A 24,884-nucleotide genomic window follows, 5' to 3' on the forward strand; every position below is an offset into this window, starting at 1 on the left:
TAAAGAAACTATATGCCCCAATGCAATTTCATAATGAATATCTAAGTCTTTAAAGAAAATAAAAATTAAAAGAAAAAATCTTAAGTCTCCCCTCTACTATTTCAGGCAGTATCTTCTTTTGAAACATTCACCTCTAAAGAGACCCTTTAAAGTCCTTCAATAGCATTTTACTGCATCTCTCCTACCAATTCTGGAAGTATATAGGGTTACGTTTTATTTTGTTTGTTTTTTTAACACTGCATTCCTACTAAGTTCTGGCTGCTCATCTGTTCATTTGTTCATCTGACAAAATGTCGATTATTCAAATCTCAGAATTATTAAAATAAAACGTGCTACTTCTTTGAATATATGACAAGAAAAACTTTAAAACGTTAGGGTCTAAACCCAGAGAATGGACCCTCTTTGTCTCTCAGTTATTTCCAAGATCAATTGTGGAGAGTGATAGCAGGTTTGGTGTGGAGACAAGGAAATGAATTTTATGGAAAAATTCCAATTGATTTCAATGAGATCAGGTTTTCTTATAACATTGAATCTGTTCCTCTGTCAAAAAACCCTGAACTTTAATTAGCAACTAAATTTGATGAGAATGATCAAGAACTCAAGTTTGCCCTGGGTTCCAGTACATCTCCTAAGTGCAATTCAAACTGCTTGTGAAGACCTATGAAAAATGTCTTGCATCAGATACCTAAGAAACAGGATTCCCTCGTCAGGATTTTTAAGATAGGTTCAGACACAACTTTGGTTGACAGTCCTTAAGACTTCAAATCTAGTCCTTAAACTTAGGTAGTACTGGGAAGTGGCAGCCCCTCAACTTTAAAGCTTGCTACACTTCTTGATTTAATTTGTCAAGTTCTGTGGATTAAATGGGATTTTTTTTCCTGTTTCAGAGGCACAGGAGGGAAAGACTACAGAAACTTTTGGCACAGACAAAACTTTTGGTAGGTAAATGTAGCTAATTCCTCTTTGGTATGACATAAGTGAGATCCAGAGTAGAGGTAAAAGTTTGATTGAAAATTCTGGGTAAATTTTGAAAGAAAATGATTGTTCTAAGATGCTTTTTTTAGCATGGAGTTGTCTTGGGAAAAGCTTCTGATACCACTCACCACAGATTTTTCATATTCTTTTTAATATTAAAAAATCAAAACTTGTTATTGTTGATATGAAGGTGCATTGAGGTTTACTGATAAAACTTTCATGTAAATCTACATAAAACTTCATAAAACTAGCTAGCAAATAAAAACATTTAAAGCTGTCAAACTGGTAAAACACAACCTAGCCATAAAGATTAATAGAGAACACATTCTGAAACAAGAGTCATCTCTCCTATTCCTTTATAATACCCCAAAATGTCCGTCTAATCTTGGAAACCACAGTCATTTAGGATACTAAGCAAATCAGATGCAACAGAGGTACAGAGCTATACAAAACAGTATCTAAACATTTATTTTAACCTCCTTCTTGCTTCTTTTTTTTTTTTTTTTTTTTACCTTAAGGTACTGCCTTCCAACTTTACTGCAGTGCTAATGATGGAATGGACGTGAAGTCACAGACATACGCAAGGGAGGAAGAGCCATCAGACGAATAAGACAGAGCAGGAAAAAGGAAATGAAAACATAATTCTGTCTTCCTAGAGCTAAACTTGGCATACCTGTTCTATTAAATGGAAAAATGATAGTGACCATGACAATTTTTAAAGTAAAGAATGGGAGAATAACCCAAATGTGTATATATGTAAATGAAATAATTTTGAAATTTAATGCAAGGCTGGAAAACTGTCAAACTAAACTGGTAAGGATCCCTCTCATTCACATGCTCATGGCATTATGCAACTGGATTCTACCCAGTACCCTCACGACCTCAGATTTTGACAGGATTACTCCACTGAGAGCTTGCACTGCCAATTTCTACCTTCCAGTTATATGAAATCTAACTAATCAAGTGCTTTAGCACCACAGTTTTGGCAGTTTGGGTTGATATCTGCTTTAAACTCCAGTAAGTTCATCCAAGTTTAGCTCAGTCTAATGGGTCTGCTTGGCAATCGTCCTACACTTTGGCAGCCCAGATGGGACCATTACTGCCGCAGTAGTGCCTGCATGTCTCTCATGTCTTATTTAATCTTTTATAGAGGTTCACTGTAATAAGCTTTGATTGCAACAGGAGCCACCAGAGGTGTTGTTTGACAGGAGCTTTGAAGCCACCAGGAAAGCCAGCAGAGGTGTTTGACACAGCTAACCCCCACGCCTGTTTTACAAGCTTCAAAACACCCAGTGCGAAATCCCAATGCCAGCGTAATCAATAGGAGCGATTTCAGTGGGATCAGGATTCCTACCCAAGCTATGGGCTTCGCGGCCCCCAGCACACCACCAGCCCTCTCTGCCTGGCACCAGTGCTCAGCAGCACCACTGAGCTAGAGACCCATGGACGGATGCAGCAGAGGCTTAGGAAGGAGGCCAATGCACAGCAAGAGAGCAGCAGTGAGAAGCGGGGGCTGGCATACGCACTTGTGTTTCTGAGAGAATGGCATGCACAGGATGGTGTGGATGAAGGTGGTGGTGAGGATGATGAAGGTGGTGGTGAGGAAGATGAAGGTGAAGATGAGGTCTCATTTAAATCTTCTGGATTTATCCAGTAGGCGCGAGTGTCCCGATTACCTTTCTTACTAGTAGAGCTGATGTCGCATTGGAAAACGTCTTCACAGCTGTCGCTTTGCAAGCGCTCTTTCTGGAGAAGTTTGTCCACTCTCTGTATAATACACTCCAGACTTTTGTCAACATTCAACCAAACTTTCTCCTTGAAAGAAAAACATTCCCTTCTCAATTTAAAAAACAAAGAGACGGTGTGTAACAAATCCCTTGACTCATACATTTCCTGGTGTGATTCTAGGCAAAGTTTCTTCTGGGCTATTATGATTTCATTTGTGCACACACAAACTTTGTATATATAAATAAATCATATCAACAACATGTAGAGGTGTCACATGTGGTAAACTGCAGAGCTACATTAAAATTAAATTTGCTGAACAATTCTACATGCCTCTTCTACCCACGATTTGTTATTCCGGTTTCCAACAGGCACCATTTTTCATTCTTGAAACTTATGTTTGACCGGGAAACATTTCCTCACGTCTGCTGACAATCGTTTACTTTTCTCCTTTAAAGATGTATTTTCTTAAGGCCCAGAGAGATTAGAATTCAGCGACAGCCTTTTCTCCCCTCAAAATGCTCGTAGAAGCGGATGTCTCCCATTCCTTTCAAGGCTAGGAATGGAGAAGATGACTTAGCATTCCCTTCTAAGCATGGATGGGCCCAAAAGCAAGTGAAATGCAGAGAAGTTTTAGATAATTTTAGAAGTATGAGGGGAGAAGGCAGTGCCCACTTTAACTTATACAGAGCTGGTCTCTTTGGTCAATATTTAAAAGTGGCTATTTCTGTAAATGTAAATGCTGCTTTTGTAGCAGCAGGCAAAGGAACTGAGATGAAGGGATAAAAAAATATAATACATACAAATGTTAATTAAAACTATCTGGAACATTTCTGGAATAATGATCAAGATTTGGAATGATCTATGAATCAAGCCTGTATTGCAGAAAAATTAACTCCACTGTGCTACAGAGAAAGCACTATCTGTAGATGAAAAAAATTTACATAATAATTGCTTACAACCACACATCTTTTTTTCCTATATAACCCTGTGAGTAACAGATGAAAGTACTGTATGGCAATATTAGTATCTAATTAACTGAATTGGCTTTATGAGTATCTCATTACAGTGAGTCTGACTGTAAGTCAATGAGACTGTTCGGGATCTATTTTTCAAGTGAATCGGATCTCACTTCTATTTTGATATTTCCTAATATTAATAATTGTTTTAATTAATCTGGACTATTTTTGAAACTCAGTTCACTTCTGTTTTTATTACAAATGACAGTACTTAACACTGGCCAATTTTAATTTAAATTGGCAGAGTTGAATGGAAAACCATTTAAATCCTTAGTGCAAACAGTTTTTAAAAGCTGTTCATAACCAAAATAGAGATGGATGGCAAGTTCTAAATATTTAGATCAGGAAACAAAACAAGAGAAAACTTTGCAAGGTTGCACTGTATAGCTAACACACACAAAACGTGTTTTATTTTGGTAAAGTCTAAGAGCGCCTTGTAGTATGATCCTCAGTTGTTTACTTTAAAAACTGTTTACTTTCCCTTGGAACTGACTTCGCAAAAGCCTTGCACCAAAGTAATGATCTCTGCTATTCAGGAGACACAGAATTATTTATTAAGGCTTGTTTTTGCTAGTTTACCAGTATCTCTAGTAGATGACTAAGATACATAATAATGTGCTCCAAAATACTTATCGTTTGGCTCTCTGATGAGCAGTTACAGAGCTTACAAACTAAAGAATACAGCAGATAAAAACTAAAAGGAAAATATTCATCAGTCCCCTGAGCAAACGTACCCATTCCTCTTCATGCCAATCCACCTGCAGAGAAGATCGGCTATTTCTCCCTGTCCATCTGGCCACAAGCGTATCTTGGTCATTCCTCAGCATCACTTGTTCCCCTTCTCCAGAGGTTGGAGATGCCTTTGAAGCTATATAATCTGGCCTTGCAGCATTCAGTCCATGTATTGAATTTGCCAACAGCTTGCAGTCACAGACTGTGACAAGTTGCCGGGTCTAAAAAACAATAACCGCCCCCCCCCCGAATTTAAAATATTTTCATTATTCTGTATGCAATTTCTTCTTTTTTCTTTCTGCAAAAGAAAATAATATAACTAATATTTTGTAAAAGAAAAAACCATCATTAAGCAGTCTCTGAGGTGCCTTTAAAATCATTTTATAGCATAGCTTTAAAAAGATATACAGGATGTCAAAATACAAAGGGTACATTTCCAAAGTCCATACTACTGTTTTAGCCTTGCACTTGTTGAAAACTTCACTAATAAATTTGCAATTCTCAACATGTTTATTAGCACTTCACTCTCCATTTGATGAAAGGTTAAAACAATGTGGAGACATTTTTTACAATACCCAGAAGTTGCCACAGCAGAGACACAAATGTTTAACCTCCACCACCCTGTCTCAATAGCAAGTAAGTCTCAAGAGGAGGGCTAAAGACATAACCCCCTAATTAACGCAATGTGTTCCCTGTCGTATTTAGTGGTGTTATGTACTAAAGGATTTCTATAAATTATGTGATTAAGAACACAGTTTGATCTATATGTCTGTTAAAAAAAACAAATAAGCCCACACTAAGTTCTACTATTGTCCAGCTGTTACTTGTACAGATTAATTATACATGCTGTATTAATTTAGAATTAATATTATAATAACTAATACATCTATACGTGATCACATTTTTTGTGCTCCAGGAAGCTGAATACATATCCCCTCAACTTGGACAATTTATGGCAAGCTGATGGAGCACTCGTCGCTGCCATTACTGCTATTTAGAACCTTTAGGTCTCCTTCAGGGACCTAAGAGGTCATGTATTTGTTTTTTGTCCCTGTAAATAAGATTGTGTTCAGCTGTGGGTCCAGTCTGATTTCTGTTAACAGCCATCGAGAAATAACTGAATCGTATCACTGTAATTCAGGCAAAGGCTATGTCACCATTATTACTTATTTCATCAGTGGGACACTACAAAAGAGCTTAAGTTACTTAAGTTTTGTCCACTTCTTGCTGCTTGTCAGATGCCTAAGAGGGACATTAAAAAAAAGAAGAAAAAGTTATGGTTATGAAGAAAAGGTTATAAAAGAAAATAGAGAATGCTCATTTCTGGAATATGGTGACTCAATAGAGGGTACCAGAGGACACTGCTTTACGCTCTTAGCTCTCCACTGCACTCTCAAGAGAAGGTGGAGGCAGATGAGTGTGAAGGGTAGGAGAAAACCCCAGTAAAATGCAGTGAATTCAAATGACTGGTCTGATTTTCCCTTTTTTAGGACTGTACATGGTACAATAAATTACTGTACATGCTAAAATAAATGTTTCAAGAAAACTTACTAGAGAAAGAGAGATAAAAAAACCACAGCGTGCTTCAGAATATGCTGTACTTTGGGGATATATTATTTTCCTACCTTGTCTGCCAGGATGGCAAGTGTTCTTTCAAGGCCATTAGCTGATCTATCCTTGGCAGCTCTTGAGAGCCTTTCTGCATAGTAACTGACTTGAGTTTTCAGGGTGTTGATCTGTGCAATGATTTCCTTCGCTCTAACGATGTCCTGTGGGATGTAGATTATAGACTGGGAACTTGTTGAAGTGCTGAAAAAGAAAGAATGATTTTAGGGGGAAAATTGATCTGGAAGTACACACACTGCAGTGGCATGCTGGGGAATTAATGGCAGACAACAAAAATTCACCTAAGCTAGCGATCGACAGTGAAAGGCCAGTGGGCAATTGCACAGCAGGAACATGACCCTAGAGCCTCTCTGCCTTTACTGGAAGCATTCAGATGCAAATTTACTAATCCCTTATGTCAAGTGACTGCGGCCGAGCTCCTATACTAGAGGGTCAATTTTGCTGAGGAGAATGTGTGTGACAGATTTTCCACCAGAGACAGAAACATTGCTTTCATGGGCAGTTTGCCCCTCTCTCCCTCTCCTTACAACACAGACACTCACTGAGGCCGGGTTTACAAACTACCTATTAGCACTGTGAAAAGAAAATCTGCACTCTTTCCAACAGAGAAATGCCACCTAGATCCCTAATGCAGATACTGCTGTATTGCTAAAAACGCCTTCTGCTATTATGTGCTTTTCTCTGTTGCAGGCCTGATCCAAGTTATACCAGTAAAAGCAATCTTTTCTCATATCTCCAGGCCAATTCAGGGAGTCTAGCTTTGGTGCAGCTTCTGCAGCAAACACTCTAACAACCAGACTGAACGAGGGACATGGTACAACTCTCCCTATCGTAGAATCAACCATAACAGTACGAGCTATACCAAACTAGCCTTTTCCAAATAGGAAAGGAAACAAACTATGTCAATAAACATATCTTTATATTGGTATACTGTGGCTCCACTGAGGCTGTCTACTTGGGGGTGGAAGGGAAAAAAATTAACTTTCAGATAGCTGAAGTTACGTAAGAGCATAATTATTTGGAACCAACCCACCATCTCACCCTTTGACACATAATATGTTGTTTTTTTCTCCCCCGGTATGAAAGCTGTACAAATATCAGGCCATTATTTCAGCTCCACTTATGACAAGTGTCACATCCCATTCATGCCACGGCATCAAGAGGTGCTATCTATTTTATATTATCTTAATTATATTCATTTCTTCCAGTGATAAATGGTTTCAGCACAGTCACAGCACAGAAGCGTCTACTGCCAGCACCAGGCTCAGCACCAACGCACACCTCTGTGCTGCGAGCTGATGCAGAAAGCAGCAGGGAGGGTGGGGGCACGGCTGCCTCCCGTGCCCACCGCCCAGAAGCGTATGCTGCTGCTAGTCCCGGAGCAGTGCTAGCCACCTCTGCAGGGTGTCTGTGAGGTAACACCAGAGAGCCGTCTGGGCCCGCTTTGAAACATTGGCCACGGGTGCCAACTGGGAGGCTTCTTGCCCCTTAATAGATATTAAGGCAAGAGGGGAGCTTGATCATTTATCTGTCAGCGTTTCTGTTAAAAGGTGGGGGATTCATTTTCAAAGGACATGGCGCAGAACTGATTCTTGAAAGAGTTTCCCTATTTGCCTCCCTCTGGTCAACCACCTGAGCGGAGACCACTTCCCAGTACTGCTAAGCCATAGAGAAAACAAATCTCAGCTTTTAGGACTTGCACTGTACGTGACTCAGGCTCTATACTGACCGGTGATTGTAGTAACAATTCCTCTGAGCAATTTCTTTCCACTACAGTGTGGTTAACATGCATAAAGATGAAGTACTTGACAGGAAAGGCCATGCAGCATATTGAGATCTAACTTAGAATTATTACTTTTTTAATCACAACCATTTGCTGGGATGATTGGAGGAAATTCTATGGTGTAAGGTTCACATATATAATCTTTCCAACCTGCAATTGCTTTTTCAAATGAACAGCTCTCATTGGACTACATAAGTAAGCTATAACAGGCTTAAAGCTCTCAGTGGATTAGGGATTCAACCCCAAATGTAAGTAATTTAGAGCAGAACTTCTGCACTGTTCAACCATCAAGTAATGTTCCCTTTTTATAGCACTGAATACCACGACATGAAGAAAAATACACAAAGGTTAGGTGAAAATGTTTCAGTGAAGACATGGATTACAAAAATATAAACCATGCCCAATATGTCACCATAAAGGTTAAAAAATATGTAGCATTATCTTCATTATCTTCTACTTCTCACAGAAGGTTTCTCTCTCTCTGTCTAAATGGTTACATGTTTTCACCAGAAATAACAGAGGAAGAGATACAAATTCTTTTTTTCTGATCTGCAGCTTTCTGACTTTAGGATCAGAGAGAGCTGGGAAGCTAGCTGTTCATTACAAACAAACATTGCAGATGAAATGAAATTCATTCACACATCATGTTCTACAGAGTAACTACAGTCATTCAGAGCACAATGAGGGGTGCCATGATGCATGACATTAAAAAGCCCTGCACGTTTTAAAACACGCTAGATCTTTGACAAAGAAAAGAAAAAGGAAAAACAAACAAACCCAAGGAACAGAAACCCTCTCTACAGAACACTCAGAAACAGAAAACTCACCAACACTCCTCATAACTGCTAAAAAAAACAAAAAACCAAAATAAAATTAGCAGATTGTTAGCAAATACCAAAAGCAGAAAACAAAGCAAAGGATGCTTGGGGAAATAACATACTTGTGTCATGTTTTCAACAAGGCAGGTACATACGATTAAACTTGTAAGCAAAAAACACAGATTGCCAGATGACCATTTGTCTGAGGGAAATGCTGTGGGTTCGCAAAGAGCGATTTTGACAGTGAAAGGTAAAAGAACTGAACAATAGCTACATAACAGTGAAATCAAAGAGATGGAACTCGGTTCTACTATACACGTTTGTATGATAACAAAGAAGTACTTAAAAAGGCCATCTTACTAGGAAGATCCTAAAATTGTATTTTACATTAATAGCTAAGTTGAAATTCATACCACCAGATCAGTACATATATCAATTAGATTTACAACATATTTTAGTCAGCTATCAAGACATGGGATACATAATGTAACATGATATGTTTATCAATAATCCCAGGCAGGATCGTACTCTTGATGTGTTTTAGGCTAGCAAGGGCCACTGCAATCCCGAGCCCTAACTTTTTGATAACATAGGCCCTAAAATTAACACCAACAACAGAAATGAAGGATTGGATACAACGAGCTAGTCTTCCTATACTGCTTGTACGGTCCATGGAGAGAAACGGGAAACCTCACCTATTGCAGATACCTACAGGGTATCTGGCACATCCTCCACAGGTATCCGCCAGGATACCGAGCTCAGGTGTTTACATCTGCACTGAAGACATCAGAAGATGGAGGACATGACCCATTCCTGGTTGCAGTGTGGCTGGCAGGCACTGCCTCTACCTGCAGATTGTTGTTGTTATTGAATTTTTTTAACACATACCAAACTAGAAGGGACTCTTTGTTATTGACTCAGTTGACGCCACAGTATTTCAAGTTCATCCTTTGAAACTGTTGAATTTCTGGTGGCTGTGGCCCACAGTGCTGGTTTTACACTTTAAGCACATGACAGGAGGTCTTGATTACATAGCACGAGGTCTTTCAAAATGCATTTTGTTAAATCTCAAACCACAGAATATTTCAATTCTTTTTGGCTTTCTACAGTTCCAAAAAATGAGTGTAATAAATGCTCTAGAACAGAAACACCTGCTTAAACAGTCTGGATGAAATACCTGATAATTAATACTTGATTTTCTAATCTTCTGTGTTAAAAACCTATTATGATTCTCTGTATGGACATGTTATTTGTCCCTGTTTGCTTTTACTTGACCTGGAATAAATTACTACAAAAGTGCTGTCTTCTAAGTGAATGCTGGAACAGGAAAATTCCCCAAAATAATTCTACAGTGTAACAAAGGGCCCACAACCTGTGCCGTCTCCTGCTGAAAGTACTACCACAGAAAAGTTATTCTTCAAATGTGGAACCTGCAGTTTTCCTGGACTCAGAAAGAAGAGTTCTGTAATGCTTAGAGAAAAAGCACTGGACAGAAATTAAGCTCTCTGATCAGCTTAGTTAATGTGGGAGAATAAAAACCACACAGGACCTTGGATATTGCAAGAGAGAGACCCATCTAAGGTGACAGAAGGAGGGTATTTCAGAAAGCAACAGTGGTGTCAAAAGACCAGGGAGGATGAGCCTAGCATACCAGTGCTTCCAGGTTTACAGTTTCCTGTAGTCCCATCCTAGCCCACTCTGTAAGTCAGGAACAATTACACCGGGCAGATTTTTGTACTGATCTTTTAATACATCTGACTGTTGTTCACAGGATGCTGCTATTTACTTATCCACTGTCAAAACTGATTCTGCAGTTGGCAGAGCCTGACTCCCAGGGCACTCATTTCCCACATCAGCTCCAAACCATCAATCCCTTCTTCAAAACAGCACTGCCAAGGTCTCCTTTCCCTGGCTACAGCAACTCCCTGCAGTGCTGCTCTCATTGTTCTTCAAATTCTCTGTACTGCAGCAAAGGTAATGCAGACCCAGGTGGTATCATCTTTTCCTTGGGAGTCAGAGTGGACACCATGCAGGTCTGCCCCTTTAGCATAGGTGACCTTCCCAGTTTCTGCCTTTTTCTCTAGTACCTATGGCTGCAATTCCAGAGAGGTCACTAGACAGTCCCTGAAGACAGGGACTGTGGAGGTGAAGCATCCTGCCTGTAGGGCAGAGTGAGGCCAGGTTCGGAAGCCTAATCTGCACATAGTCTGCATAAACCTCGAGGCAGTACAGAAAAACCTCCCGCAATATTCCCAGAACTCAGGCCAAGCTGTCAACAAGAAATTTGCCTATCAAGCACAGCTGTTTTATACTAGGGAGAGTTCAGCAACCTGAACTCCTTGAAGCTATGAGAGGGGTGGAAGTCTCCTGAAAATAATGGGTTGAAAGTGTGATGTGGTGCAACTAAGGAGGTTCTACAGACAAATTTTCTAACCTAAAATTAGGCAGAACTCAAACCCAACACTTAAAATAGCTAAACTAAATAATCCAATAAGTGTTCTGGAAAGATTTCGCTAAAAAGACCTCTACAAAGGGCCTATCAGTAAACAAACAAATATGGTAAAATAAAGGGGAAACTATTTTTCTTATTCTTTGGAAAAATATGAACTAATCTTCCTATTGTATAGTAGAACTATTGAATGAGGTGCAACAAAAACATGGAATGTAATGATATTCCAAACCACTGAGCATGAACCACTAGGAAAAGGCATGAGATCAGCTGACACAAAAATATTTCTACTTACTGTTTCTTTGCCTCTTCAAATTTATGCAGCTTTTTCCGCAAGCCACCTGATTTAAAGCCTTGACAATGAGCTGCTGGTGCTCCTATGGTGACTATGTCGTAGTTCTGATCTGGGATGGACAAAAAGGACTTACAAATGAAAGCTTGTCATCTCTACTGTGGACAAACAGCTGTGGGAAATTTAAAAGCTACTCTGAAAGTAATTTTGTAAAGCCTCGTACCAGTGTTTCGAAGGACACAGAAAACTTGAATTGTTTTAGAGACCCTGGAAATCCATCAAGTACTTTTGAAGTGAAAAAAAACATACTGAATGCAGGTCCTCTGTTTCTTGATCTAGAAGATTCACAGTGAAAAAGATGCCTTGAGTATTAGCCTTTACACTAAACCTGCCATTACAGGGATCCCTTACATGGATATAGTACAAGTGTGTGTCCATTAGCATTAAAAGAAGGGGAAAAACTAGGTTATTTATGAAGAAACAAGCTTGTTGCGAATGAACTGATGTGATGTTATTTGATGGCTCTAGAGAAAATAAAGGCACACAAACTTAACAATAAACAACAGTCAGAACCTTTGCTACCCTGATAAGATCCAAACAGACTGGAAGGGGCACAGCAGCTTAAGCCAATGGATTCCCCAGCATCAAGGCTCACTTGTGTCACCCTGGGCACAGTTAACTCCAGAACTTAGTTTTGCCACCTGTAAAACAGGGACAATTATACTTACACCTCTTCTTTTGCAAAGAAATTTGGAATCCAAGGATGGAAGGTGCTATAAAAATGTCAAGTAGTATTACTACTACAGAGTAACAGTATGGGGAAACTTGGCTATGGGGTTGAGGACAGAAATCCAAAATGGAGAAAAAAGAAATAGAATAAAATGGAGAAAGAGAAAAATAAAAGATATACCTGATCCTGCATCATCCTGGACTCTCATTCTCTGTATATGTAAATTCGTGGGAACGAATTCCAATTTTTTATCAGCTTTCAAGCTACTGGCTTTAAATGAAGGACCTGGGAAATGCAGGAGAAAAATAATTATTCTGCATCTGAACTTTAAAAATCCTCTGCTTCTGCCTAAGCTTAAATACTCAAGGGGCTTTGTTCAGCATTTGCTATGTGCTGAAAGTAAAGAAGGGAGAAAAATATACATGAAGATCAGCCTTTCTGTTATTGCTCATAATTGTTCTGTACTTTCAGGGTGAAATAAGAGAAAGAAGCAGACAAATATTCTCAGATCATCAGCAAATTCACAATAAATGTTAATAAAGAAAAACTACCTAAAAATAATATTTTTACTCATCAAACTAAAACTAAAACATTCTAGGTTCCCAACTTAAGAGGAACACTAACAAGCACAATTGAGGTGCATTGTTTTAATACAGAAAATAGATCTTGCTGACCTTTATACTGATGCAGGTCTGTTAGATTTTCTTGATAAGTTAATATAATTGTTTGGTACTGAGTGACTATTTGTCGACGAAGGCTTTCCCAACAGGGAGACAGCTCTCCTAGCTCTTCTAGTTCACAAACCCTAGAAAAGGAAGGAAAAAAAGAGAGGTGTTTAGCTCAGTTGTTCACTTCAGCAAGAACAGGCATTTCACATTATTGCAACAGAGGACCATCCTCAGCTGACACATTCTGAATTCACTGCAGATTAACCTAGTCACCCAGGAATGCCCCCAAATCTATGCCCCAAAGCACAGTTGTCAAGCTCTACCCCAAGGTATACAGAGTCTTTGCAGGCCAAATACACCATGCTCCCCTGGGGTTGGGGTCAAAAGGACCTTGAATCAAAGCTTCCCACCTTTCAGCAGAAGCCCTCAAACTACTTGACTGATTTGCAGATGACGGGCCCTGTCATCATGTCAGGTGACTTGGGACAGGGATGACTTTTCTAGGATGTTTAACAGAATTTAGGTCGCTCTCAGGTTAAATCCAAATTGTGACGGGTTTAGGTGGGAGATTAGCATCTATCTGGCCACCACAGACACTCCTTGTGCCTCATGTCAGGTATCTACACAACAGTTTCCAAGGCCAGACAGGGAAGACCCCAAAAGCCTGGCATTTATAAGCATTTGGAGAGACAGGAGATGAGCCAACAAAACTTTCTTCTGCGATTCTGGTCTTTAGGCACTCAAGTTTCACTTTAGGTGGAATACAGGACAACTGGAAAGCCCCAGATATGAACAGCAAAAAACCTTGGCTTCCCTGTCATACTCCAACTGCTAGATTTTCAATCACACATGGCAATCCTGTGTTACATATTGCTCCTCAATAGTGCTGCTGAAAAACATGCGGTGTGTTTCATGTAATGCTTGTGATTACTATCTTGTTGGACTAAACATATTACTTGGAATAAAGGAAGAAGGGAAAAAGTAAACAAGCCAACACTGAAGAGAACTCAACAGCACATTACCATAGAGGAGGCAGAACTATCATTTGTCAAAAGGATTCAGCAGTTCTTTTTGCAATTCTCTCAATATCCATTACCCATAGCTTTAATCAATTATCTGTATACAATTTGAGACAGCATTTGACGGAGTAATTCCTACTCTACAGTATTTAGGATATCATCAAAAGGAGGCAAGTTTCCAAGAAACCATCAGACTGATTTGCCAACAGGCAAATACAGTGTAAACTGTATTCACCAGTGACTTGAAAAAAGATGTTTTCACTTCCGTCTTGTAAACTGCTTATCTGTAAGATGCTATTATGATCACCTTGTCAAGCTCCCTGCACAAAACAAGTCATGCAGTTGAGCCCAGGCCTTCCTGCAGCAAATTGATGGCTTAAAACTTCAAGTGATACAGAAGCTATCATATCCTTTACTTGTTGGTCCCATGAGGCCCTGAGATACCAGGGGATGTGCATGACATAAATGTTAGGTAGTCAAATATCCCCCTGGCTAGTTGTTTCCTTTCAAAGAGCTCTGGGCCAGAGAGGCTTTATGTAAGAGACAGCAGTTGTCATTATCCAAGGACACTTTAACTGTCACCCTGATGTTAAGACAGTAGCAGCTGTGCTGGTGTAGCTGCCTAGCATTCCTCTGGGCTACAGTACAGATGGTGGAGAAAAGAGCACTTGGTCAAATCTGAGATATCCTATGAACATAAACTGTGACTGTGCTAATTTCCACGCTGTAACGAGAACACAAAATAGGGCACTAATTCAAATATATGTAACAGAAACCCATCTTAAAATAAATTCATTAGAAACATAATAGTACTGGCAAAAAAGAAGAATTCTGCACCTCATTGAGTGTCCCCTCAACTGAATAAAGGGAGATGGGCCACTAACTCTCACTAATTACTCACAAAGCGTAACTGTGTGAATTGCATGGCTCACAGAGGATACAACGCTCTATTAGCAGTCACCTGCCTTGTTATTAACCCAGAACTGTATGCAATACACATCTGCAGATCTCCACCCATTCTTAGCAAGAGCCTCTGAGCAGCCACATTTCAAGGCTAAGGCTTTAAGGAACTTCATTATCCACAGTCTACCAGGAAGCCACATCGTTTCCCATTCACCTTAAATTCTCCTCTCGTTATCTTCAGGTTGTTAAACCATGTCCCTTACAGAGGGCATCTTACGGAGAAGCTTTCCAACTCTTTATATTATCATGGCTGCACCTCATAATTAATAGGTGCTTTTAAATGTACAGTGAGGAAAGTTATAGAGAACCAGAGATACACTGAATAATGGACAAGTCATGCCCAGTGTGTGCAAGCATATCCCCAATTCCCCGCCATCAAGGTCGCAGCAGGATGGCAATGCAGGATGCAGCATTTGCTCTCTGGAGTTTAAGAGCTTGATGACCTTAACACAACAGACCACTTCTACTCAGTGCACCTCCCTTAAAAACAAGGCAGAACAGCAGCAAAAATTCACAGTGTGAATTTCAAAAACTCAGCCAGTCGTGTCACGAGTAAGCTTTTTCCATACATTCAAAAAAAAAAATTAACTGCAATCTTCTTGTGGGAAGTCATCATTTCTGCAAAATATCAAAATACATGCACACACTGTAGACTACTCCTGCTCATATGGATTAACACATCATTTTCTTTCAAATTATCCCAAAGGAGCTGAAATGTATTAATACAGGATGCTTAGAGCACAAGATAGTTTTACGTTTAATTAAAGTCAGACTTAATTAGGCCTCTAGGAGTAGATTCAAATATACCCAAAATAAAAAGCCGGCACTCAGTAATATAGCTAAAATTATTTTATCATCTCCACGGAAAACCTGGCTTTTATATAGAACACATAAACTATTATGTTTGCAAACCACAATCTACAAATGCAGGAAAGTAAGACTCATAAATGGGCATGTTACCTACAAGAGAGTTAATTGCTTCAAAAGAAGCAAATTCAGAGTACACCTACAAAATGCTTAAGAGATTCCCTTCTCCCTCCCACCTCCTAAAATGAGAACAGGTCATTACTGCCCTATGGTATCTCATTTTTACTTGGTTTTATTCTGTATGCTTGATTTCCACTCAAAACTACTCTTCTGACTTTCAAAGCCATCTCTCAACACACTGAGAGGAGTCAGTGCTCTTGTGATCTACCTCTGCTTGCTTTTCATAGCATGGAAGTCACTCAGCTTTTTCAGAGTTCACCTTCAAGGCAGTTCTGACTTTTCTTCTCTGTCTGCTGCTCTAATTATTCATTCCACTCAGCTGGTTTCAGTGTTGTCTCTGTCTTTTTCTCAACATTTTCAGCAGCTGGAGTTACTACTCTTTCATTTATGCTGTCTCACCTATCCAGATTCCCTCCCTCCATGAAACATTGAGATACATTTAATTTTGAATTCAGCTTTGTTTTTCTTTATATTAGTGATAAACTTTGTTTAAAAAAAAAAAACATATGCTGAAGCATATAAATGATACTATATATAAAAAAATGACATATTCCAATGCACTGGTCCTAACACAGTCACACTATTATGGAGTAATATAATCTGTGGGTTTATCAGTAATTTGTGAGAGGAATAGATAACCCCTATCTGCAGTATCGTCCTAATTCTTCAGTCCACCACCAATCTTCTCACCACCAGCACCTCTGTACTCTCACACCAGCATACAATCAAGCCCAAACGTTATGCAGCTCACACGCTGATTCACACAGAGGCTCTAATCAAGAAAAAGCCTACTGGGCCATGTAGGGAGACCAAGGCATAGAGCAGCCTCCAACACAAATCCTACTGCTATGACTGCAGTGGCAAACAGCTCAAGCCACACGGTGCAGCTGATTTTCAGGCAAGGCAAGAGACAATACAGATGCAATCATTTGCACCAGTTAGCCATGCCCAAGAATGTGCATATCCTTCTCCTCTTTCACATTACTTTTGTGGAATCTTTAACACTATAAAAAGAACAGGTATTAATGTCTCTACCAAGGACAGCAGAAATGCCATATGCCAATGATGCAGTAACTGTTTCAGGGGCCATTCTATGTTCCTCAAGCAGCTGAAAAGGACTGGCATCTGGAGGAGATGATATTCCATGTTCAGCAACTCCCAGTGGCAGCATCCCAAGGCTGTTTTATCCAGAAGTTAAAGTTTCTCTTGATGCAAACCATGCAGTAGCACTGAGTCTCCCTGCCACCCCCACCCCATCGTACCCAAAAAGTAAGGATTTGTATCCTTGCTCATCACTGTAGTACAAAGGCTTTAGGAACAATTGTCCCATCAGACACACATGAATTAAGAATGCAAACACCTCCATCCCGCAGCCCTTTAAGAGTTCAGCTGGGCAAAATAACACTTGGGGCTCCAACATGTAACTGAGAATCATTAAAAATTTACTTCGGGTACCTGAAAACTTGTTTTTTATAGAACTGTACATTTCCCGTTGAATAATGTAGTAGCTGCACTGAGAATGACTAGATCAATATATGACTCACGGCCTTGCCTTCCTGTTGTGTAACTTCTAGGTAAATCTACTATAAAGCAAAGGATCAGAGTCCTGCCTGGTGTAAACGGTCATGTGCCACACCTGAGGTCAGTACAGTCATGCTGATTTACACCTATTGAGAAGGATCTGGCCTAGAATGAAGCTAATATCTAAAGAACAGAAGCAAAAGTACTGACATGAAACCTTGTTTACTGCAACAGCACAGTCAGTAAGTTGCTCCTGTGGCTATTTTTGCTTCAGTCTCTCCGTGCATTAACACAAATGCATTCCTTGGTAACTCAGCAACTGCCATATCACTGCTGTATTACAGCACACGCAAGCCTGCTCTTGCTCACCTTGCAGCATCTTCTTCTAGAAGAAGCTTCACGAACTGCCTGGGGATGTGCAGCGACAGTACGCTCTCGGCCATTTGCTCCAGGATTCTCAGGTGGTTTCCGTCCGTCGTGGGGAAGCGATACATTCGGCAAATGGCACCACCAAACACTGAAGTATTAAAACCATGTTATTTAAGTATAGGGTTTTAACTGAGTAAAGTAAGTGGCTTAGATTCATTAACATGCTGCATCTAGTTTAGCAAGGTACCAGTCTAGCTTTTCCAAGCACGGACATTCTGCAATGACCATTCTTCCAATGTTCATAGAAAAAAAACTCCAAATGTTTTAAAGCTCTGGTAAGGAAATAAAATACAGATTCTACATTTTAATTTATTTACATACTGTACATTTTCCCCTCATGCACTACCTTGCTGGAAAACTAACCTGTCTTTAAAAAAAATTTAATGCAACTACTTTCCTCTGATTTTTCCCCCCTAATGATTGCTTAGGAATAGACTTGCAGATTGCACGGAGTTTTTTCCACCAGTCTAATGAATGAAAAAAGCTTGCTTCTGCTATTTTTACTATCCAAAACCATAGTGCAGATGATAAAATAATTTATTCTTGTATGATCCTCCTACAAAGGGCTGCTCAATCAGCAGCCTGTTCCAATTCAAATGAAACATCTGTTTAAATATCCTGGGGCCACACACAGACAGCAAGACATTGGCTTTTACTGATGCTGAAAGCATTCTACTTACAGTCCATAGCATCTTACCAGATTTCAGCAGTGCATCTTTCCGCAAGGAAGCATATTTGGACCTGATTCCTAAAGATTCTGTTAAACTTTCATCAACTGGCAATACCATCTAAAAAAAAGAAAAACAACCACGCAGTGATGACCCTATTATACAAACATGAAGGGAATATTCAACAGAAGGCAGGTTTAAAATAAACATTCCAAATATGCTTACTGTGGACAAAAACTACTACAGACCGAAATAATAAATCCACTCAAACTTTCCAATATAAAGATTATTATTTGTTACTACTGCACAATTCTAAATACTGTAAAAATTATCACCCAGCTCTTCAGCTACTTTAAGTTAGCACAGCTCCAAAGACCTCAAAGCCACTGCACCAGTGTATGCCAGCTATAGCTCTGGCCTGATACAAAGTGATACTAACCCACACTGTAACTGTGACACAAGGATATGGTTGCAATTATCACAAATATATTCAGAATACAAGGTTTACAGAATTAAACATATGTCTAGGTTGACCAAGGATTATAAATATCTGCTCTCAGAAAAATATTTTGCCATCACAAAAAAAAGTCAGTATTCAAATAACATGTTCAGTTTTATTAAAATCTTTTAAGGTATGTCCTCTTTAAAAATCGCCTACCGAAATTCTGGAAATTCCACTCTACATTCCCTGATCATCCCCATCACAGTTTTGCTTGATGTTTCCTTCCAATTCATAGGGGTGCAGTACCGCATCTTTGAGAAACTGATTATTGCTTTATAGATGCACCAGGTACACCAATGTACAGTACTGCAAGCCCATTTCTGATGAAGACATAAGCAACTGAATCTAAAGCTTAAGCACTGTAAGTGAGAATTTTCTCCCAGACTTTTAACCCCAAACACGAGCACCTCTGCAAAATACAGAACTGCTGCACCATCAGTAGGCTGCTCTTTATAGTTTTTTGAAGTTGTAAAGCACCATAGACACTAAGTACAATTAATAAATGTTAAGATGGACAGGAACTTGACAGCAGATCTTAACTTAGTTTATTTTGTTGCTGTCAATAAAGTTGTGTCTTTCTGAAGCGGATACGATGGTCCAACTCACCCTTCCGTTAATGGTATCAGGCGACCTTGTCACTGGAGGCCTTTGGTCAGTTTTTTCCTCCATTTGCCATCCAATAACTGTAATGTTACCTACACGGTCACTTTCAGCAGACCTGCAACAAACACTCTGCGTTGAAATTTTTTTGGAGGTGGACCTGTTTATCAACAAGGGAACACTTATAAAAGGCTTTTTAATCTGTGCACTTAATGAACATTTTAAATAGGACGCTTTTCAACCTACTTTTACATATTCTTATAACAGTAGAAAAACACTCCCCTCATTTTTCAAACATACCATACAGACCTCCTAATTGCAGGTAACCTAAAACCATGTGCGTGTTTCAATACTTCTGTAATACTGTAGAGAGTTCAGATTTTGCAGTCAGCCTGTTGTAGGCAAAACCAGCTTACACTGTGAACGTTAACAGGCGGCATATACCTGGATGTACTTGTGTGGGGGGAATGCTCAAAACTGAACTTTTTAACTCTCTAGCAGAAGCTGCTACTTGCTAGCTGCAACCAGCACATGCTGGTTATAAGTTCTGCTAACGCCTGGACTAAACAGAAGTGGCATGTTCTGACTCCTCCAGTCAATAGTTGAGACACGAGACAGAAGCACCAAATAGGAGGCTGATCACACCTTGTGCTCCTGCAGACTATTTAGATTGGGAAAATCAGGGAGTTGGGGTTTCAGAAAGGATAGCTGCTGCCAAAAAGAAGGGTTCTCAAAAAGACATAGTCTTGGAAAGAAGAGGGTGAAGATCCTGGCTGGAGGTGAGATCCTGGAAGTGGGGGAAGGAAGTGGAGATCAGGGAGATTCGTGGAGACAAATGCCGGGGGATGCCCAGGGACCTTTGCTGCTGACGCCCAAGTCTGGTAACTGGGAGCAGTTGCACAGCAAGAGGTGACACGACTTTCTGCCCGACCCTCCCAGAGCAGCAGCAATCTCCCTGCTGGGAAGGGAAGTCACAACCTAGTGAACGTAGTGCTGCGGGGGGACCGACCGAGGGAGTGTGTGTATGAGAGAATTAAGTAGCATAAAAGCTCTCATCCTGTTGGTTCTTAAATAAACCTGTGTATCCAGATCCACCGCATGTTATTGCTTATTCTGTCTCACCCATGACACAGCCTAACTTTGGCAAAGACTTTATGTTCTTATTTTAAGAGAGGTTTTAAATGGCATTTTAAGATTGTTGTCTACATTAAAAAAAATGTAGGGAGAACTCAGGCAAACATAAGTAAATCCGTGGAACAGACAATACTGGAGAGGCAAAAGAAGTAAGCACACAAGACTACAAAAAAGGTCTAAATATCAAAGGTATGAAGTATGTATAAGACGTTAAGACTTAATAAATAAGACATTGCTTCACATCTGTTCCTGTATTTGATGGGTAATGTAACAAAGAAAAGATGTGCACGTATTCAGGCACTTTGCTCTAATAATCAGACATACTTGATAGCAGAACAATGACTTTATTAAAGCCCATTTTCAATTTAGTCATGAAAGAACAACATCTAACAGAATAATCATGTCTAACACAGGACCAGGGAAGTCCTGCCAACACATTCCTCTTCTTTCTCATCTCCCTCAAAAAACCTCTCCTCTTCTTCACAGCTATGAGTAATTAAGGCTATTTTACCCATCATCATTGTCAAACTTCTGGTGTCTTTCCTAACTCATTTCCCTCATTGGCTCCCCACTGTTAAAACCTGTTAATTCTTTCTTTACAACACATTAGGAAAAAGCCCAAAACTTCATCCGTCTCTCCTCTTAGCATCAAAAGCTTTGTCTGTGCTTTGGTTAGCTGTGCCTGGGTTAACAGATTCCTGCGTGTCTCTCGCAGTCACTGTTCTGAGTGCTGATTCCTCTGGTACTACAAACACCATCTTCTCCAGTCTCTCCGATTATGCTTCTCCCCTTCAGCTGATTTCCCCTTCCCTTCTGTGATGAGGATTCCTGTCCTACACATTACTACAATGTGCATTTACACATCAGAGCTCCCTTTGCTTAATCTCACTTTGCTTTCTTCACTCTTCTCCAACCCTGAGCCTAACTTTGTCCAACACTGGATTTCATGTGTGATCCCTATGACCAGAACTATTACCTTCAGGATGGATACCAGACTCACATCCTCCCTTTCTCATTTCTTCCTGAGTCATACTCTTTCCACTAAAGTTTCCAATATGAATTAGATTAGAAAATTACATCAGTCAATGCTGCTACAAGACAACTCCTCTTATTCCTAGTGCATTATATTAATAAATACATTTAGCAATGTGCAGGTGTTGAAATTGTAAACAGAACCTAGATTTCTCTATCTAGTCAAGGTATCCCACATAGCCAAGCCTCTGCTTTGAGGGGTTTCAGTCTCTCTCTCACAGGCTATTTATGTCTCAGCTTAGTTAAAAATACAGTATTTTGCCACTCTCCACAGACACATACACTGACAGGACAAGTGAACAAAAATGAAATTGGTCTTGCCAATACTTTCGTGACATGTAGAACTAGAACCAATATCTAACAAATGCTAAGAGACTTTCATGTTTTGGGTCTGAAAGTCTATCACCATGTTGAAAAAGGTTTTGTTCTACATGTTTTAATTACCATATAATACAAAATCTGTTTTCCTTTAATAGTGGCCTGGAACTTAAAAATGAAAAAAAAGAAAAAGGGTTTTATCACATCTCATGGACAACTTTCATCGCATTTTAAGCACGCTTTCAGGAACTAAGATTTCTTAATTCCTAAATGGAACAGAAGAACATTACAAACCTTAGTGTTAAGTGCAACCTGTGATTCCTCTCCTGAAGGAGTTCTTTTACAGTGAACGTCCCAGAACCCAATAAATACATCTGGAAAGAAGATGAGTACCAGAACTGTAATTTTTACCTTTGCAATGCACAAAGCCTTTGTCCACAGCACAGAAGTCTAAAATACAATTATTATGCACAAAAATACAAGAACAAAAATATAAGTGCATATGCCCATACATAACTAATTAAAATCCTTCTAAATTTAATAAATTTAATAATTTCTCAGAAATCCCTTTCTACTCGAGGGCAATAAGCCCTTCTCTTTCTCTAGGACTGAAGGGAAGACACCTCTCAAAATACACAAGCTAAAGCCCACTGACACAGGAACAGTGAGAGCAGTAACAGAATGGGACTCAGACTGCCTAGGTGAATGCTTCATTTTCACTCCCTGACCCAAACTTGGCTCCTTGTGAAGAACGCACCTCCTCAGGATGTATTCCTTTTTCCCCCTGAGTCTCCCCATGAAGCACTCTACAGGCAGGGACAACCCTGCTGTCCCTGAAGAAGTCATGAGAAAGCAGGCACTTGGGGCCTCAATCAGTATTGTGGCGAAAAGCCCACAGTGCCTGGGGAGGCAACAGAATGAAAAATACTTACTGTTCCCTGAGATCTATCTTTCACATCATACACGGAGAGTTTGATTTGCGTCATGTGATTGATAAGAGAGTCTTGGAAAAAGGCAATGCTGCTTAGAAAGATAGGATTACTTGTTCCCTATAATCATAAACAAAAAAAGGTAAAAATTAATGCAATGTGATATTTGTTAGGAAGGAATGCTTCTTGCATTAGCTTCAGTTTTAAAATCTAATCTGTCAGTATCTGACCACTTACCTCAATAATTTCTGTCTGTGCATGCTTTGTCCAGAATGCCTGAGGAGGTGTAGTTACACTCACTGCTACAAAACTATTTGGTTTTCGATCTAGTGATGGAGTTAGCAGCTCGCTGCAAGCTTTAGGTATGGAATAGATAAATAAATTTAGATTCACGGTCTTTTTAATACTGCTGTAAAACTCAACAATTTTTGTAAAAGCTTATTACATACCCTGAGCAATAATGCCATGAAAGGCCTAATATTCACTCTATTGCCACAACACAAAAGTGGAAATCCTTCACCTTTCTCCACGCGAACAGTAAACGTGTGTAATTAGATAGTCTTGCTCCAAGCTGTATGGGTGTAATCTAAATTGTTCTCTTCCACCACCTGCCTATCCATCCCTCAGGCACAGCTCATTATAACAGTGTCCATGCACAGCTTTTCCACTGGGAATCCCATGAGCATGGCTGCATTTGATCTGAAGTCACACTCCATTAAGCCCACTGTATTAAGCCAATGGTATTTTGCCATGGAGAACCAACAGAATTGCTTGAAAGTTGATCAAGCAGCACTGCTCCGAGGAGAACTAGTTTGTAATTGCAAAAGGGCACTAATTTATTTCCTCTAAAATGTTACTATGACTTTAAGTGCTGGGAAGGGAATTCAGCGAGTAGGAAACAACTATCAAAAATTCCAGTGAGTGATTCTATATAATTACACTGCATTTCAGAGCTAAATTTTATCTAGTTAGATACAGGTAACTACAGCTACTGTGCTCCAAGTTTGCTTTAGCTGGGCAAACAAAATGTTTAAATGTACACTGAACAGCTCTGCAGTTCCATGTGTGTGTTTTTTAGTTTATCTGAAGGTATTTAAAATTACTTATTCAGCTCTGAGGAGTTCCAGTTAAAATTATTACTCATAACACAATTTACGTACATCTGAGACAAATTTCTAATTTTCATTTCAAACATACTATCAGAGCATAAATTCCCAAATATTAGCCTGCTATTTAGCCAAGAAAACCATGCTGCAGTTGAAAACATGGACTGAGTTTTCATTGGGAAAATGTTTTTCACTTATTCTTCAAGTGTGGTGATTCAGTACACAAGCTTCTTGTCCATATTTAACCATCCCAGAAATTAGGACACTTCTGCATCCCACATTAATCACTTGACAGCAAAGACCAAATAAAAGAAGGTACATGTAATATTTGTTAACTCTTAGAAAATATTCTATCCTAAAATGGTGTTTCCAGTAAATCTTCACTTTGCTTGAAGATCTGAACTGTTGATACACTGAGATTGAAGACACAGTTTCATTGTGCCTTCAAATAAACATAATAAACGTTTAAATATAACATTCATGTAATAAACATTTTAAATTTTATAGGACAAATATTTTAAATAAAGACTTTTAGAAGTATCACAAAATCAAACTGCTGTTTATTAAAAGATACTGTATTAAAATATACTTTTAGAGGCAGCAAGAAAGCTGCTGTACCGTATTTCCATAAAAATCAAAGTTTCAATCCTTACTATATGCAAGATATTTCAATATCAACAATAAAAAATAGACACATATACTCCATAGCACATACCATCAAAATTAGCATAGTTCTAAATAATCATAAAAACCTCTAAACCTACCTAAACTGAACTCTAAAATTGGCTCATCTGGATCCTGAATGTTTCCTGTAAATCAGAAAATTAACACAAGATTACCAACCACTGCTGTCATACAA

At 39.3% G+C, this 24,884-nt stretch overlaps 1 protein-coding gene across 8 annotated transcripts in view; it reads right to left on the bottom strand.

Annotated features, from left to right (window-relative positions):
- Positions 1–24,884, bottom strand: part of INPP4A (inositol polyphosphate-4-phosphatase type I A) — a 134,650-nt gene that overhangs the window by 28,923 nt on the left and 80,843 nt on the right. For 2 of the 8 annotated variants that reach the window (XM_067294352.1, XM_067294360.1), the window contains exons 5-18: positions 24,790–24,834; positions 23,157–23,275; positions 22,923–23,039; positions 22,285–22,364; positions 19,513–19,666; positions 18,434–18,524; positions 17,677–17,824; positions 12,824–12,954; positions 12,330–12,434; positions 11,423–11,531; positions 8,688–8,705; positions 6,077–6,260; positions 4,454–4,672; positions 2,502–2,790 (exon numbers count right to left, since the gene is read on the bottom strand). In XM_067294352.1, coding sequence (XP_067150453.1) covers positions 2,502–2,790; positions 4,454–4,672; positions 6,077–6,260; positions 8,688–8,705; positions 11,423–11,531; positions 12,330–12,434; positions 12,824–12,954; positions 17,677–17,824; positions 18,434–18,524; positions 19,513–19,666; positions 22,285–22,364; positions 22,923–23,039; positions 23,157–23,275; positions 24,790–24,834 — 1,809 coding nt within the window. The remainder of the gene's footprint in view (positions 1–2,501; positions 2,791–4,453; positions 4,673–6,076; positions 6,261–8,687; positions 8,706–11,422; positions 11,532–12,329; positions 12,435–12,823; positions 12,955–17,676; positions 17,825–18,433; positions 18,525–19,512; positions 19,667–22,284; positions 22,365–22,922; positions 23,040–23,156; positions 23,276–24,789; positions 24,835–24,884) is intronic. The other 6 variants (XM_067294396.1, XM_067294377.1, XM_067294390.1 and 3 more) reach the window with 6 other exon arrangements.

Source organism: Apteryx mantelli, chromosome 1, assembly GCF_036417845.1.
Source record: "Apteryx mantelli isolate bAptMan1 chromosome 1, bAptMan1.hap1, whole genome shotgun sequence".
In the NCBI taxonomy this organism is placed as follows: domain Eukaryota; kingdom Metazoa; phylum Chordata; class Aves; order Apterygiformes; family Apterygidae; genus Apteryx; species Apteryx mantelli.